This window comes from Electrophorus electricus, chromosome 8, assembly GCF_013358815.1.
Source record: "Electrophorus electricus isolate fEleEle1 chromosome 8, fEleEle1.pri, whole genome shotgun sequence".
Classification (NCBI taxonomy): Eukaryota; Metazoa; Chordata; class Actinopteri; order Gymnotiformes; family Gymnotidae; genus Electrophorus; species Electrophorus electricus.
In genome coordinates this window covers 9,259,683-9,278,249 of record NC_049542.1, presented here as the reverse complement: position 1 = coordinate 9,278,249, position 18,567 = coordinate 9,259,683, and the positions used below count along the sequence as shown (strand labels likewise).

Here is an 18,567-nt window from a genome sequence, read left to right as displayed (position 1 = left end):
AACCATGGTTAACAGAAGAAAACTTTTAAAGCAACCAGTCTGCTCTTCTAATCAGCAAGATAGAGTAATATTAGCTTCCTTGTCCTTGTTAACACTTTCTTCTGAGCTAACAAGAAGATCACTGAAATGATTTTTGCAGGCTATTTTGTGGCAGGGCTGAAATGCAGTGGCTGGAATACAGTAATTTTTGTGATTGTTAATTTTCATGGAAAGGAATGACTTTGCAATTAATTGCAATTCATCTGATCACGCTTCACAATCTGGAGTTAATGCACATTGCTACCATAAAAACTGAAGCAGCAAACTTGGCGAAAACCAAAATTTGTGCTCGTCTCAAAACTTTTGTCCACAACTGTACAGCAACCACAATGAGGGTGAAGTTGCCTATCAAATCCAATGTCCAGGATGAGACACAAAATATCCATGAATGTATCCAAGCAATGGCCACCAACAATGTGCTGATGATGGCGTGCCTCTGTCAGATGACAGATGGGGTCACCGTGGAAGTTGAAGAGGTTCCATGGAAAGATGGAATGTACCAGTGGAATGTACCAACAAGTGATAGCAAAAGTTGCTGACTTAAGACAATCCTTCCAATGGATGGAATAGGCAGTACTAAAGGACAGCACAGAGTCAATAATCATGAATATAAGAAGTTGGAAAAATACCATGGAAACAAAGAAGAAATAAAGAGAATGTGGAAGTTAACACCATGGCTGTGCCAGTAGTGATAGTAGCACTAGGGGCTGGGACCCCTAAGCTGCAAATAATTCTGAAGTTCAGGCACCAGATAAGATGCATTCATAGGTGCTGATGGGGAGTGGAGGGTATGGCTTCTATGAGGATGTGGATGGTGGAAATTGCATAGACCTTATTGCAAAATAACTTTTGTATAAAATAATTCCTGTAGTTAATGTCAGAGTACCCTGATCTAATATGTTTAGAATTAACTCATCATTCTACAAGATGCAATATTGGTGTCACCAAGATGCAATGATTTATGTGAGATTGTGTGATCTATAAAAATTATATTTAAGTCAAATTGTTACTCCAAGACAGCTGCTGCAATATGTTGATCCATGTATATATACATTACAATGTCAGTTTGTCATGTGTATGCCCTTAAAAGAAGCAATCCAAAGATGTCAATTAAAATGTACATTTATGGCCTTTGATTGCCAGACAGTTTTTGCTCATTACCTAGCTAGGCTTGTCAGACTGTTAAAGGTAACATAGCAGGAAGGCAGAGGGCCTCAGCTTTCTGACTGGCCAATGTAAGCTTTGCACATCCAAAGATGGCCAATGTTGAATCAGAAGGTGATGAATTCTGACAAAATAATCATTTACTGGACTTTGGAACTATATTCATTGGACAAACTTTGTGTATGTATATTGTGTGTGTTTGTTCAGTTCAATATTTCTGATTAAGTACATCACTGCTGCTACTATTCTCTAGTGTGCACAATACTGCTATTTTGTGTGTGTAATAAGTCATCACTCCTGGTGGAAAGGGCTATATGTTTACACTCTTAGTTTCATTTGCACATAACACTTGCATAAAACATGTCTATTGCAATTGTAATTGTTTTGTTGTGAAATATTTCTAATATATACTTATAGCATATGTCCCATCTGAGACCCAGTCGTTAAGGTCCTTGACTTGTAATCAGAAGGTTGCTGGTTCAAGCCCCACCTCTGCCAAGATGTCACTGTTGGGCCCCTGAGCAAGGCCCTTAGCCCTAAATTGCTCAAGTTGTACTCAGTCATAATTGTAAGTTGCTTTGGATAAAAGCATCAGCTATAAATGTAAATGAATAATCACACATTCCACTCCTAAACCACTATCATGTTATCTTAATGTCTCACTGCCATTTTAGGCACTTTGAATTATACAACCTGTGGCTTAAGCAGCAACACTCCAAATTAGTTTCCATGCAAACCTATTTACTAGTTAATATTTGGTTAATCTCTTTGCATTTTTATAAGTGAAAAGACTGGTATGGAGTAAATATGTATCTTTTGGTGTACCCTAACCACAAAACTGATAAATTGATATTATCCACTTTCTGTATTTTTTATATGGAAATATCATATTAAGGCATTCACATTTCATGGGATAAGAAAACCAGATACATTATTAAATTAATTATAATAAATTCTTTTAATAGTCATCATTCTTCTGAATATGGCTTTTAATGACAATTTCTGTACCTGATCAGTTTATCTATATTATGCAGGCCTCATACCCGTAATAAAGAAAATCACCTAAATCTGGACATAAGCAAACCAAAATATGTAATCTGTGATACAGTACACCAGACAAATAATTTGAACACATGTTTGTTTTCACAAAAGGAAATGGGGTATGGGGTACATTTGCTTTCCTCTTGAGCAAAGGTCATGGTGGAGGGCAAAAGGCCTATTTTTGTAAAGACAGCAATCAGCAATAACAAACCAACTGAAAATATCTGTGGTGGGGATTGGAAGGCTGTAAGATAAGAGTTTACACCCATAGTAGATTACATGCCAGCACTTCTGCTGAGTATTCCCATCCACACATATTGTTGTTATCTTTTTGAAAACTGAAAAAAAACCAAAAAAACAATTGTGACAGTCTTGTGTGTTGCTCCACTGCTGCAATGTGTTTTGTTTTTTTTCATAAGATGCATGACATATATGGCACGTGGCATGAGAAGATCTCTCCAAACACTTTTATTCTTTAGAGAGTACATTTTGTCCACCACTAATCATAAAACCTATATGTGCTTTAAAGGTTTTCCACCTTCCAAAGCTATAAAATTCCCAGAGAGCATAAATGCAACCATAAGAATTAGGCTTTTTATAAAAACAGGAAAATGGATTTTTTTTACTTTGATGGGGTTGTTGTGATTCAGCACAAATGTTGCAATAGAATAGGAAACTCACTCTTGGAAAAGGGAAAGGATGTACACTAGAGACATGCATATTTTGCACCCTCAGCGAAGGTCCATTCTTAACAAAACATTGTATTAACAATGTAGTCAAACATACCTGATACTTAAATCTTTACTATATTATTAAATAAAGATGTCTAAAACTGAAAACTACAGCAGGCTTTGATCATGAACTCTTCTGTGCACTCATCGAAAGCCTAAAATGGCATAAAGAATCTAAAGCCTAAAATGGCATCTAAACCACTGTATTATTTAGAACAGTCTCAAGATATCCCTGTTGCATAGCCCAGGTTCCAAACCAGGCTTAGATGACTTCAGAACACTGTTTCTGCCAGAAATGAAAAAGCCAGGTTAAATGAATAACATTTATCTTGAAAGTAAAGATCTTTTAGATACCCTTCCTGGATATTTGTTATGTAAATATAAAAAAACTTTGGCTCAGAGTCGTGCAGCATAGTTGGCGCACAGAATGTGGTCACGTATATCCCCCCATCCCCCATTTTTCATATGGGGTTTGTGCTCCACTGAACCATGGTTGGTCAAGGTTAGCTTCTGTGGGAAGAGGGCAGTTCTGACCTTCTCTAGTGCAGCATCCACTTTTTGCTGGGCCACCTCAGAATTACAAGCCTCTTTCTGATGCAGACCACAGTTACCAGTGTGGAGCACACGGGTTCCACAGGCTACTAGAACCTTCAGAGGCTTTTTTATACATGTTCCAGAAAGGTTCTGTAGGGTCCAGTCCCAGTTGTAGTCATCATAGTTGCAGAATTCATTGTTACACCCCATTAACTTGTAGTAAAGCTCCCTGGAGATGCCCATGCCTATATTATTCTTGGTGGACATCCATCCAGATTTCTCAGTTTTGGAAGACAGTTCTGCAAATTGGGACACACCATCATGATTGCCTAGAGCAAGGACATCACAGTCTACACAGTCCTTATCTCTAAGATTAGTCATAGATTTGAAGAAGCTGAAGAAGTCAGGAAGGATGTAGTTGTCTTCCTCAATGAAGACAGCAAAGCCTTTGTATCCTTGAAGCACCTTAAGTCGCTCAAATACAAAATGCAACTTCCACCACCAGTGATGTTTAGTTTGCGTGATGGAGGCTTCCCTGTAATGACCATAAGCATCTGGATGTTCAGCATTGAGGCATTCTGTCTTTCTGGCATCCTCTTTTGATATATCCCTAGGACAGTCTAGTGGATCCTGCCCAGGAAATTCATTAGGATAAAGTTGTGTGCTGTAGGGGAAATATATCTGTAGTACCTTGCAGAATGTTATCCCTTTGACAAGATCACCAATCTCCTCTGAAAAATAATCATGACTAAAAACCACAAAGAACTTGCCTATTTCAGATGCTTTTTCCAGTGACTGTATTAACATTTTTAGGTAAGCTGGTCTGTTATGAACTTGTACCACAATCACAACTTCTGGGTCGCCTGCAAACTTATCCGCATTCTGAATGAATTGTCTATAGTTGCTGTCGTATACTGACTTCCTCATTTGTAAAACAGTTCCGTAGTTAAACGTATTTGTGTCATCATCTTGGGTTCCTTTGTGCGGCACATTATCCAAAACACCACTCTCAATTGTTAACATAAATTTCGAATAATATAATATAAAAAGAATAAGTGACATCATAAGAAAAAGAACGACGTTTTTCTTCACAAGTCGCAATCTCATTTTGTTGGGCTGAGTACCACTATGGGCTTCGGTAACGCTGACAAAAGGATATAAAATGGCAAGTTTATGTGCTATACATTTGTAATGCTGGATGTTGGCAACTGTAAACTAGATTCATTTTAAATTGTGGTCTTTTTCGCAGTCGTCCTTATGTCTTGACTGCAATTAAGCAAAGGCGATTGACGAGCGATTTGCTGACACTAAAAATGTCAAACAAAATTGATTTTCAGTTTATGTGTATGGAATGACACCTGAGAGAGAGAAAACAAAATAAATTATTTCTCACAGGTAAGCGTAGCAGAACCTAAAAAGCATAGTCGTAGTAACAATAAATCTAACATTCCTAGAATGTAAAATATTTTAAAAGAATAAGCACTTACCATCATATAAGCGTCATGTGCAACAAACTTAAAACCAGGAAGAGGAAAACGATAGTACATAAAGTAGGCTGACCTGACGCGCAACTTCGCTGCTGACGTGTACTTCTCAGCCAACAGGAAGAGCCAGTGCTTACATTTACAGCAGGCGAGTACCTGTTGTAATCTGAGAACGGCGGTAATTTACTTCAGGGCAAGATATTTCCATATTGTGAGGAAAGCCATAACGTGAAGAGTTTGAAATTGATGGGAAACGGACATGTTAAAAACACGGATGTTAGGCAAAGGGAATGTTGGGATTCATGCAGCAGTGGGCTACTACAATCTGTAGTGTAAAGGTTTGAAGAGCAGTATATAAGTAGACACTCATAACAGTTGAGGAGAAAAATAACATAACTGACAGTAAATTTAGTCGTTTGTTGTTGTTGTTGTAAAACATCGATTTCCTATTTCTACGTTTAACTCATTGAGTTGTTTATAGTAGTATTTTTTTGTAGTTTCACTTTTACACATCCTCTCGGGCTTCCATTGTACTGCTGTTTTTAAAGTGTAAAAAATCATTTGTGTTTTTCTGGATCTTAATATCAAGCAGTGTTCAGTCAAAATTATCAAAATGTTACATGTTTGGTGTTCAACTGTTAGAGAGTAATTCTCTCTTTTACCTCTAGATGGCAAAACGAGAACGTCATAGACAAAGTATAATGGCAATAATATATGACACGCATGCATTTCATTAGTATACCGAAGCATTTTCAATATTTTAAGAGTAACTCATGCAAGAGCAAATTTCTATATAAGCAATATGTACACTATATAACTATTTTTTCCTCTTTGCTATTTTCTCTCTTTGTGAAATTCAGAAATGTCAAAAAAATTTGTAAAGCGTTGTGTTCACAACAAACAAAACGATGGTAAATCCATTCCTTCATCAAGAATAATGTGTGATTTTTTTCATTAAACATTGACTGTTACACATAAAATTGTTCCTTTTAAACATTTTCCTCTTCTTTTTGCTGGGTTGTTTAAATGACAGACTCAAGGAAACTACTTCCTTTGACCTCAAGACTTTTTTTGCCTGTAGACATAGCCTAGCTATAAAGATGGCCTGGCTCCTGACCCTCCACTCCCTCTCAGTTTATGACCCTCTCATCAGGTCATAAACTGATGGTTGGTAAGGTGAAAAGCTCTTTCCTGCCTGAGTATATTGTAAGAATCTGAGACCATTCATTCCAATATTCCTTGAAATGTTTCTCCCCAATCATGAACAGAGATTATTGAATATTCATGACCTATGCAGGCCTCATTTCTTCCATAAGATAACTGACAAATTCTACCCCGTCAGTGGAGAAGAGTTGAGCAGTCTTGTCTGCATAAACCAGTCGTTACTTTGTTTCTCTCTTTTTTTAATCAGCTTAGCTAACTATCTGTATACACCACAAATTGTTTGTGTTAAATTTAGCTTGTTTACATTGTTAGGCTTGTTATTATAATGCTTCTAGTGAAGGAGACACTCATGGTCATTAATAAAATCTTAGTCAATGATTGTTGTGCATATTTTTCTTATCTCTTCTTATTCAATAAACATAGAGGCAAGTGCAAGTGTGGTGAATGGCTTATTGGGTTTATTGTGGGCAAATCAGTCCTTATAATCCTTTACAAAATCAAATTTTCAAAATCAAAAAGACAGAAGACACAGGCAAAGGCAGAATATATGACCAGAACAAGTGCAACAAACAGACCCATGGTGCCAGTTGGAAACAATAAAACAGTTCAAACTGAAGAACTTAACAAAACACGGAGGTTACAAAGACCAACAAACTAGATGGGGAAATGCGGGATATAATGCACAGGATGATGACACAAATACCTGAGACAAATTCAGAGCAGAAAAACAAGAAACACCAAACAAGGGTGGGGGTTGAAGCAAAAACAGCACCTGATGCACATTGCTATGGGGACCTGTGGTGGTGATCTGTGACTGGTGATCTAAATGAAATTTTTTATTTCTCTGTTTATGCCTAGTTACACCTTTAGCTGTTAACACTAGATGGAGAAATTACACGGCCAAAAAAGGGGGAAAAGACACATCTGTAATTGCAGCAATCTTTGACACCAGCACTTTGGCTTTAATAAAACATATTTTCCCCTTGTTTAATTTTTCTGTGGTTATGTTTGGTGACTGTAGAATTTCCTCCATGCATTCATTTTTGCATGGGTATTGCAGTATCCAGATAAATTTATATAGGAGCCGTTTTATGCATATGCATGTGAAAGTACATTGTGTATGCATTTGCTATGTAAATCAAGGTCTGATATGTGCATGCTTGTTTCCATGGGTTTTAAGCTAATTTATCCATTCCAATTCCTGACATTTGTGATGGTTTCTATGCAGCATTCATTAGTAAGGGCTACATATGGAAAACCTACAGATCCAACAGAACATGCCCCACAGACAACAGATTTGAACAGTGGCGGCTGGCCAATAGAGAAAGCTAGGGTGCCATCCAAACTGGTATAAATAGTTATTTTTCATTTTTTTAAAATACATTTTTACATAATCAATAGCTACTTATTTTAAGTATGTGTGGGCTAAAATGCACATTAAAGTGTAATATCCTCCTGAGACCCCACCTATTCATTTGTGTCCTCTATAGTGGACATTGTGTTTTTGCTTCTATCTTTTCACTCATTTGAGTTACTCTGTTAGTTCCTGCTGTCCTACAAAGAGTACATCCTGGGCTTTCCAGTGAAACCACATGTGTCTCGGTGGGAGGTTCCCAACTTTTTTTTTTCTGTCAGTACAAATTGGCTTCCATAGGAACAAGCACATTTTATGGAAAGAGAAAAGGTAAGTCAAATATTGATTAGTTACTGATGTTTAACTGTAATGTTTTTATATTGTATTGTTTATTAACATATCAGGAATGATGTAGTGAGGTTTGAGAGTAGTTTTCGTATTACTGTGCTGAAATAATAGCCAGTTTATGAATATCCTCTATAGTATACAGAAGGATAATCTTGATGTCTTTCATTTTTACAATGTTTTTCCACATTGCTGTAGGAGACAGAACAAAAGCAGAGATTTTGTACAGATTAATAGCGGGAGATTCAGATTTAGATTTATCAGATGAGGAAAATGCTGAGGATGAGTCTGAACCTGTTGATGAAGAGGTAGAGAGCGCTGAAGAAGAGACAGGAGGCTCATCAGATGAGCTAACAGGCATAGGTGAACACGAAACCCGCCATCCTCCGTGGTCAAGGACTAGCAAGTATGTTCTCGTTGTCTCCAGGGTAACCATATATTTACTATCCATAGTAAAATACATCACATGCTATATTGTTGTTATTAATTGCTGCAAAGTATTTTTTATGGTAAATAACAACTACATTTCATTGTGATCAAAGTGGTTAGAGATAAAATAATTACTCGGGTTATTTACCAACATATTTTGGAATTTTTTCATCCCTATAGATTCAGTCCTGTGCTAGCTATGCCATCTGACTACCAAGATGATCCTACAATTCATGCAAATTGAAGTCCAATTGAACACTTTTCCCAGTACATTGATAGCAACATCTTTAAAAACATGGCAATGTTCACAAATCAAAGGGAACTGCAAGTTAGAGGAGTGTCTCTGAATACCACACCACAGGAAATTAAGGTGTTCTCTGGAATATCAGTTTACATGGCTTGCCTTGGTTACCCAAGAATCAAGATGTTTTGGTCCCAAAAAACAAAAGTGCCAATAATTAGCAACAGAATGACAAGAGAGGTTCTTCAAGCTAAGAAACTCACCAAAAATAGTTGATGACCTGGATGTGACAGAAGAAACAAAGAAAACAGACATTCTTTCGAAAGTAAGACCTCTCCTTGATAGAGTGAGGCAGGGATGCCTTAGCCTTCTGAAACCAAGAAAGCTCTGCATCGATGAGCAAATCATTCCTTTTACAGGCCGTTGTCCAATCAGGCAGTTTGTTCCAGGCAAGCCGTACCCTACTGGCTTGAAGGTATTTGTTCTTGCTTCTCCAGATGGTTTGATACTAGACCTTGAAGTGTACCTGGTGAAGAATATTGGGGCAGCAGCAGTCCTATGTATGGTTGAATCTGTGCCTGCAGGAAGTCAGCTGTTCGACTGATATTTCACGTCAGTGAACCTGATGGAGGTATTGCTGGAAAAGGGTCTTGCTGCAGCTGGAACCCTAATGAAAAACAGCGTCCCAAAGTCATGTCAGATAACTGGTGACAAACAATTGGCAGAGGAGTATCAGTATGGTGGTCGGAAATAGTCCTGAGCTGGCAATTACAAAATGGTATGACATGACCATACATGGAAAAGATCCTGAAGATATCTGCACAAGATAGTCCAACAAAGAGAAGTCACACATCCAAGTGAGAAGACCAGCAGTCATCAGAGAATACAATGAAAACATGGGGGTGGTGGACTTGTGTGACCGAATGCTGAGCTTTTACAAAATGTCAAGCAGAGCCAAGAATTTTACATTTTAAAGAAACAGAAAGAAATATGATTTTTTTTTTAACTGAAATATGTCAATACAGAATGTGAAAAAGGCCACTATGCACCTGTATAGCTGGAATGTCAAAAATACAGAAAAGCTTTTTTCCCATTAAAATTATCCTGAAGTCCTCTACAGTGCACATGCTGTTAAATTAAGAATAAAATTAATTTTGAAAAACTGTAAATTGTAATCTGTTTGTTTTGAGTATTCTGACTCTTAAGAGTCAGAAAATGAAAAAAAAAATAAATTAAATTTTAAAAAATAAAATAAAATAAAATAAAAAAACCTAAATTGAAAGTCATTTTCACTGGGTTTCGGGAGGATATGTCAAATATTAACTTCCTGGTTCCTTCCCTCTCTTATGGCTGCTCCAGTACAGGCAACTACTGACTGATGCTGACACAAGATACGCACAAAGCAACATAAATTTAGCCAATCAGCGTCATCTGATGCTTAAAGGGTCTTTTATTTAAGTTAAGAGAACCTGGGTAAACAAACAACATGTTGCCGAGGAGCTTGCTAACGTTAACTTAATTCGCTAGCTAGCTAACAGGTTGTTTGTTAATTTGTGCTAAATTCGTGGTTTTTTCTAGCGAATTGAGCTACCTGTTAGCTCGCTTTACAACTACGACGTTTAAGCGCTTGTAATGTGACAAGGAGATTTTCATATTATTCTGTTGATTTTTAATGGCAATTAAATAATGACTGGCTATTTCACAGAGAGTGTTTGTGAGTTTTATTGGGATAGCTGCCGAAACTGATGCCAACAACCTCACGTAGAATATTTTTCACCAGCTGCCACTGTAATTGAAGCTAAGATATTGGGGGTTTTGTATGTGACTTGATGTATTACTTTATAATCACCACACTGTAGGAGCAATGTTTTGACATCCCTGAGGGCAAGGAGTTCACATACCATGCTGATTAAGGAAAAGCATTGAAAAGGTTCTACATTGTTTCCCCACAGAGGCACCAACATCCCATTTTCATAAACAACCATAAATTAATTGCCCCAGGCAACATTCCACTTATGACCTTGCTTGACCCAGTGGACTGGTGCATACAATAGAGAAAATTACTTCCATAAGGACTACAATTTCTTTAACACTGAAATGGACATGTTGCTATATTTTCATGACTTTTGACATGTTATATGTTGCCTGTGTTGTATGAAAATATAATGCATTCCTTTTCCTGAACTTTTCCTGAATTCATTTATCTCGAATTAACTGTGATAACCTGCCTGAAACAGTGAAATGTTTTCAATGATGTGTGATACACTTGCTACATAATGAAACAACAACAACAACAAACAAAAAAGCCTGTCAAATTAACATAGAAAAGGCCTATGAAAAGGTGAGATGGGAGGTGGCTCATAGACCACTGTTACTGAAATTAGAACCAATCAACAAGGAGAAACATGTGACAAGTATATGGACACTGTTCATCCATATACCCCTATAAATCACAACAAATCACATTTTAAAGGTGGAATTAAGAATTATAGGTCTGTTGGACTCTGATCAACAATTCCAGAGTTGACGCTTTGGTTTAAATTCCTTAGCTGATTCCATTTAAACTTAGCTGAATGAATACTCATCACAAGAGTTTGTTTTTGTGATTCCCAGAACATGGACTGGGAACCTGTTACTTCCAGCTGGGTCTCTCAGCCTAACTCAAGGACAATACTGAACATAAATAGATCGTTTTTTCCTGCCCCAGTTTTGGCATGGTGTTCTAGTCTTGATACTGTGACCTTACAGAACAAGAGAAAGTTATTATCATTGCCTGTTAAACTAGTCCTACTCTTTGTATTTTTTTTCCCCCCAAGTAATCTTTTAATTTTCTCAGAAATGCTCTATTTCCGCTTGGTGATTTTATTGGTGTACACTGATGTTTTCTTTTCTTTATAAATCTTATTTTATTCTTGTCTTATATTTTTATTTGTTTTATTATTAAACATCATTATTATTTTACCTGTGCGTGTATCTCTAGTCACAGAAATTCGAACAGCCAAACCCCCCCCAAACCCCCCCCCCCCCAAAAAAAAACAAACCATTAAATTTGATTTCTGAACGTTTCCTTTGGATATTGAGAAAATGTATACTATTGCTTCATTATAAGTGGTGTCCTGTTGGACTGGTGAACCATTTATTAGAATTACTATCAATAATAATTTCTACCATTTGGATTAATAGTAATAGTTCACTCAGAACCTACAAAACATATTCAAATGTATAAAAATCCACATTAAAATCAATTAACTTTATTTTCTTTACCAAGATCTTTACCAAACTGAACCCAAAATCATTGTCTCCTTGCCATGTAAATACCAGACACACTCCTAAACTTCTCAACATATACTAACAGCAGTGTGATAGTTTTTATCTTCTCAAACATGCCTCTTGATTCCCTTCTCAACATTGCTAGAAAATAAATTAATACATTACTGTGTATGCATGTACTGTGGTTATACTTTAAATGTTCAGATGTACATAGATATGTTGATGTTTTGTAAATGTTTTAATAGGTATATACTTGTTAAAATATTATATATGCACTTGTTTAGTGATAGCACTCAAATTGTATCGTATTGCATCTCTCAATCTAGATTTTACTGACACTCGTTTGTAGCAGTATCTTGATATATTTGGACTCTAATCTATTTACACCAGCTTAGGATACTTTTCTGAGTACACTAAAGCAATATTGAAAATTGCTATGGATAACAAGAGCGGGAAGGACACAGGCAGACAAAGGAACTGAAGACAGAGGAGCAGAAGAGACAGAAGACACATAAACTGGAGCCTTAACAGGAGCAGACAAGGGAATAGATGCGAGAACACAGAAACTGGAGGAACAGGAGCAGATAAAGACAAGGGAGTAGGAACAGAACACCGAACAGTAGACTGAGGACAGCGAAAGGGCCAGGAGGGAGGACGAGGAGACACAACAGAAGATGACAAAAAAACAAGAGATGACTGGAGACACAAAAGGATGAGGAAAACAAAAACGCAACACAGACTAGGCCAGGGGCAGTTTTTCAGTAAACCCAAGGTATTAAAAAAGGTGGATGTGTAATTTCATAGAACTTACATTGAAGAAATTTGTCTACAGCAGCCGCCTGTTTAAATGTTTCAGAAATTTATTTTGGGCATCCTCAAGAGCAGGTTTTATGTAGTGTGAACGGCAGAGGGCTTTGTTGAGAAATATAAGGCTAATGCAAATTCACAGCTTATTCGGTTTCTTTACAGTGGTCATTTTTTAAAATTCTCTTTCTTTAAGATGATCAATGAGTAGGGGAGTTTAACATGTGTCACTTCCTAAAGCCCAGTAAAAAATCAAAGACCATTTAAAAGTCCTTAAAAACTAAGAAAACTATATTGAATATAAATTAGAAAATTTCCTGAGTTTGTACTCATTTCTAAAGTTGTTGTTGTTGTTTTTTTAGAAAATATAGGCAGAAATCAAGAGAAAGAGAATGACTGTTTCATTCATGGTAGTTATTTTATTGTGCAATGACGAATATCAGTAATTAAATGAAGTTTTAAAAGTTGTGTGCATATAAGATTCCTTGAAAGAAAAAGGCTCTTATAAAATGAGCTGATGTCACTGAAAAAGATAATGTTATAAAGGACGTGCTCCATGATCATACAGCCAATTCTATAATTATTATAGACAAAATATCAATAATATCACAAGGAAAATATTAACATAAGAATCAATTTAATGCTCTTTTTTGTTTTCTATTGGAATAGCATACTTGCCTGCATACCTGAAGGACTTTCAATTATGAAGGTCTAATTCTAAGATAAATATGTAAAGTATTTCTTTGAGGAAAGGCTACAAAAAGGTGTTGTGACTTAAGACATTTAAAAAAAATAAATCAAAATATTCTGGAATGATCATTTCAAAATTGCGTTGCTAATTACCAAGTATGGTGTAATGACATACTGGCAGTAGAATGCAAATTTGGTAAAAGATTTTATGGATTATCAGTTTAATCAAATCCCATACAGTTGCCACCACATGTAAAGTGAAACCTAAGAGTTGTGTTTGTACAGTGCAATTTCTCAGTGGCCTCCTGCTCTCTCCCGACAAGGCTAATAGCGTAATTGCTCATTTTTATTCAAGCATTATATCTGGATGGCCCACAGCCTATTCAATGAAATTAAAATTATACCAAAATCCAAAGTGTTTTTTTCTTTTCCACTGTCCTGCCCACAGTCAATATTGCTCTGACCATCGATGTTGGCATTCAAACCTACAAACCTCCAAGGACGAACTGAGAGAGTACATTTAATTAAATGAATTTCCAGTTTCAGTTTCCATATGAATTTCCTCATAAAAAGGCCTAAACCTTATTAATAAGTCTATCGATTAAATGGCAAAAAATGATGGTACATACATGATACAAGAGATACAAAAGAACATCTCTGAACTGTAACATGCTATAAGTCTAACATGCTCCATTATATGTCTAAAAGAGTTTAGGAAACTTTAATCATAGGAAGGTTCACATCTAATTTCCTGTTTAGAATATTTCTCATTCAAACTTATGATAATTAGCTATTTGTCAATGTATACTTGGACAAAACATATAGCTGTATATTGGTATGTGAGCCCTCACACTGGAGAGAAAACAGCAGGATCAAAGAGAGGAAAAGCAACAGCTTCAGAGAAAGAAAAAAACAGAGAGATGGAGCTGATAAAAAGAGGAATGAAATGAGAGTATATGGAGCTATACAAGAGAGTTGAGGTCAATAGAAAACATACAAGAGAGCTGAGGTCAAAGGGAACGAAAGAGGAAATTGAAAAATAGCAACAATGAATGCAAGCCAACATTTAAATATAGAAACAGATGGCTAAGATGGATGGATGGACAAGGACAGATTGCCATGGAGATATAGAGACAAATACAGAAGTCAGAGAGCCAAAGAGCTATATGTCAGGAGATAGAGAAACAGAGAAAGGGGGAATGAGAGTAACCAAAGGAAGAAAGATAGTTAGAGCTGGAGAGAATAAAGGAGTCAAGGCAAACACAAGAAAGAAAAGCAATGTAAGAGAGGATATGCAAATGTTCCAACACCATGTTTAGCAAATGGGTGTTCGGAAAATGAACAGTGAGTGCTTAAACATTGGACACCAAATGGGAAGCAGTCCTACTCACCAGATCTTTGCTTACTACTGCAGAATCCCTCAAACCAAGTCCAAGAGCAGTACAAAACAACCACATCTATTTCCAACTGCCCTCAACACACATCCAAACCCAGAGGACTGCAAACAGGATAAAAGGACTGTTCCTGATGAGGCAGGTTTCAGTAGGCCAGAAGCATACAAGAAACAAAACAATGTATTTTAAAAAATCAATATTTATTTATATAACACTTTTTACAACAGATGTTGTCACAAAGCAGCTTTACAAATGTCCGAGTCCAAGCCCCCGGTGAGCAAGCCAAGGGAGACAGTGGCAAGGAAAACTCCCTAGGATGTGGTGCCTTAATTTTTCCCACATTCCAAAAATATTTATTAAGTACACTCAAATAGAAAAACAAAGATGCAGACTCAAGAATTAATTGAAGAGAATAGCAGGTACCATGTTTATTTGCAGTTCAATATAACTTACAAATGAGGCATTGTCTAGAGAATGTATAACAGTCATACAAACAACCCACATTTTTATACAGTTTTCAGAAGTGATTATATATTTGCCCCACCTTCTTTATGTACTAGTGTTTGAAATCTCCACCATTATATCCAAGCATACATTATTCAATATATGTAATCCATCATTGAGATCCATCATTATGCAAGTGTAGATCCATCATTATGCAAGTGTAGATGATGTCAACTCACACCACAAAACACCTGCACGATAAAGTCTTTCTTCTGCGCCACTCTGTCCTTGGTAAGATAACGAACCTTGGTTAGCCACAGAACTCTCAAAGAGGGCTCCAGGTCTTTTATAAAAAATGAGCTTCCCCAACACTAATGAACTTATTTCTCAAGGGAATAGAGTGATCTGCCTTAGACTTGCACAGAGGCCTTAAAACCACTGGCATCAAAGCCTTTGCTCTGCACTTACAGACCCAAAAGGGCCTCTGACCTTAAGATATCCCAGAAACATAATTCATCTTTATGCTTTCAAGCACAGTCCTGCAACACTCCTGTTACTCCTGCACCTGTTACAAAAAGATTCAAAACTTATTATAATTAGATCACAGATGCCTCATGAAAATATAGAGTAATGTTTGGCCTTTCCTTTATCCAAAAACATATGATTACTTTAAAAGCATGAGGAAGAAACCTTGAGAGAACCAAGACTCAAAGGGGTGCCATCCTATTCTTGCCAACAATGGTCACCACAATAATAAAAAAATTAGAGAAAAATAAATAAAAAATTTAAAAATAAGCAATTACTGTCTAGTCTAGTTTAGAGGTCCTAGTCTTGTCCCAATGGTGTGCATGTGTCCAAAACCCATCCCGCAAGAGAACATCCATTAAGGGCAATGAAGAAGTAGTTGGCTGGGGTAGAGGTGTGGTGGGCAACAGCAGGGGAGATCAAGGGTGGGAGTAGCCATGGCAGCTGAGAAGGCTGTAGAGGCTCAGACCTAGACTGAGAAGTGAATATAAGAATCATTGGATGGATCAATAAGCATCTTAAATCAGAAAGCAATAGACATGTGTACTAAGTAAGAAGAGTAAACCTTTCTAGATTGGTAAGTTGTTTTTATATACAAACTGCAGAAGAACAAGCCATTTTAGCTGATTTGGATTTGAGGCAGGTAGCTTTAATTTTAGGCATGCAGAGGAGTTGCAGGTTGCAGCCTTGAGGTCTTTATATACAGTTGGATACAAAGGACATTCTATCAACAGTTGATTGAACAATAGGACAGTTGTCACTCAATTCTTGGCCCCTTTTTTATCTGTTTAAATTATGCAAAAGACAGCAAAACTCCCTGGGCCACTCCTTTCTTAGCAATTACAATAGACAGTAGAATGTAGTTTAATGGCTTGTAACCTTGTACTTGTTAAATGCATTAAAAATATTTCCTAAACTAGTCAATAATATGCTACACAGAGAGGCCTCCTAAACCTTGATACTATCACCAGAACTCTGACTGAAGAAGACATGGGAGTGTGAGGTAGAGTGGGTAAAGGGTGATGAGGCAGTTTTGGAGGGAGAGGAAACTGAAACTTGATGTGTTTATTGAGTTCCCAGAAAACCTTACTTCAGAATCCGCTCCACTTACATAGTCAGGATTAATTTGATTTAAATTATCAGTGATTTTCAAAACAGTGTAAAACTGGAATCTCTATGCACTGCGAGTAAGTGTGACAGTAACATATGAATGTCTATCTTAGAAGGAGAGATCATTTTATTATTATCAGCTTTAAACTTTTTTTCTGTTTAAACAGAAACCACCAGTTTGTGGCTTTCCATGGCAAAGTACAAGCAAGATAAAAGAAACAGACTACAGGGACATGAAAAAACAGGAAGGCCATAGACAGGTGATAAGAAGATGATGAAAGCCTGCAAGGGAGACTAAAAGGCCAAGAAGAAAGCACAATAGAATGCAAGGAAGCAAGAAAAGAGAAAGGCCAGAGGTTGAACTGAACCTCTGGTTTTTACAACGGGAAGCTCAAGCAGACACAGCTGAATTAAACTATATCAGTAAGGCACTATTTGAAGTCAAAATTGAGCTGTAAGAGAAGGTCTTAAACTCTATGCCATCATAAATAAAGGCACATGGTAGTGTTGTATCAGCTACTGACACTAACTTTTCACACTTCAGAAATCTACCACCTCCCCATTTCCTTCCTGGTTCTCTAAACAATGATGTGAACATGAATTCCACTCATCCAAGGTAACCATATCCACAACACTATCTATGGCTTTCTATACCAAAATTTTTAGTATTGATTATATTGCAAGGATGTTATTCTCTGAAGAAAAAAAAAACTCCAATTCCAATCCAATTGCCATGTTTGTACTATCTAGATTACCACAGCTGAAGTTACATGAGAAGCCAGAAGTGTATACATTTAAGTAAAACTTAAAGTTAATTGCTTTTATATACACTTGTCTTATTTCTGCTTAGACAGTTTATTCTAAGAGAGAGATATAAATATTCCTCCTCAGACTAAATTGTGCCCATTTTAGCCATTTATGGTTTTGTTGCTAATCCTTAAGGCACTAGCGTGTCCCTGATCTGATATGTGACCTGGGGGTGGAAGAGAGCCCAACTTTTGACCAGGTCAGAATTTCATAAGAGGAATAATTTTTAATCTATCTTCACTACAGACACACTGATAAGAGTGAATCCCTTGCCACAGTGGTATTGAAGGCTAAAGACTTTTGGAAGGGCTCCCAATTAGAAGGGAACCCAGTCCTGGTCCTGTCTCCAGTCTCTGGTGTTGAATATGCTGGTCAATCTCTCATCTCCAGCATTGCAGATGTTGCCAAGTCTCTCACCTTTGTGTGAAAGATGCTACACCATCTTTGCTCTGTAGTGTTGCAGATGTTACCCGGTGTCTGGTCCCTGGCATTGATGACACCACCCTGTGTCCTGTTTCAACCCTAGTGCAACTGCACTCTGCCCCCTAGAAGGTTCTTAAGACTATGCTGCTACACCCAGCTTCTCTGAGGGTGTCGCTCCTGTGCCCAGCTCCCATGAGTGCACTGCCTCCACTGTGCTTCACTCCCAAGAGGTTACTGTTCCCACACCCTCCTTCCATGAAGGCGCCACTGATTCCAGGAGAACTGTGAGCCTTTAGACTCACCAGTTACCGCTGCTGCACCTCCTTAATTCAAACTAAATGCTTTTTGAGGTTTAACTCTGGAATATTCCTTTAATGCCAGTTTGACTCACCTGGGGATAAGTGTCTTTAAGGATGGTAATGCTTGTTCATGCAGGGTTGGTAGTGTAGCATCACTAGGAAACATGTCAGGCTCTGACAGGTTGCTAGCTGACCACTCACTATCACTCACTATGCCACTTCCTGTCACCATCTTGCCTTTGTCACAATCTCAGCAACACATTGTGTCTTTCCTC

The 18,567-nt window shown here is 37.2% G+C and overlaps 1 protein-coding gene across 1 annotated transcript; it reads right to left on the bottom strand.

Moving 5' to 3' along the window:
* Positions 1 to 2,869: 2,869 nt before the first annotated feature.
* On the bottom strand, positions 2,870 to 5,045 carry LOC113571121 (alpha-1,6-mannosyl-glycoprotein 2-beta-N-acetylglucosaminyltransferase). The gene is made up of 2 exons (XM_026999913.2): positions 4,997 to 5,045; positions 2,870 to 4,867 (listed from the first exon to the last, which is right to left on the bottom strand). Exon 2 carries the CDS (start codon positions 4,614 to 4,616, stop codon positions 3,372 to 3,374), a length of 1,245 nt encoding a protein of 414 aa, XP_026855714.2. The 5' UTR covers positions 4,617 to 4,867; positions 4,997 to 5,045; the 3' UTR covers positions 2,870 to 3,371.
* Positions 5,046 to 18,567: the final 13,522 nt, after the last annotated feature.

Excerpts from the sequence above, each read along its gene's own strand:
- LOC113571121 (XM_026999913.2), bottom strand. The coding sequence starts at position 4,616 with ATGAGATTGCGACTTGTGAAGAAAAACGTCGTTCTTTTTCTTATGATG.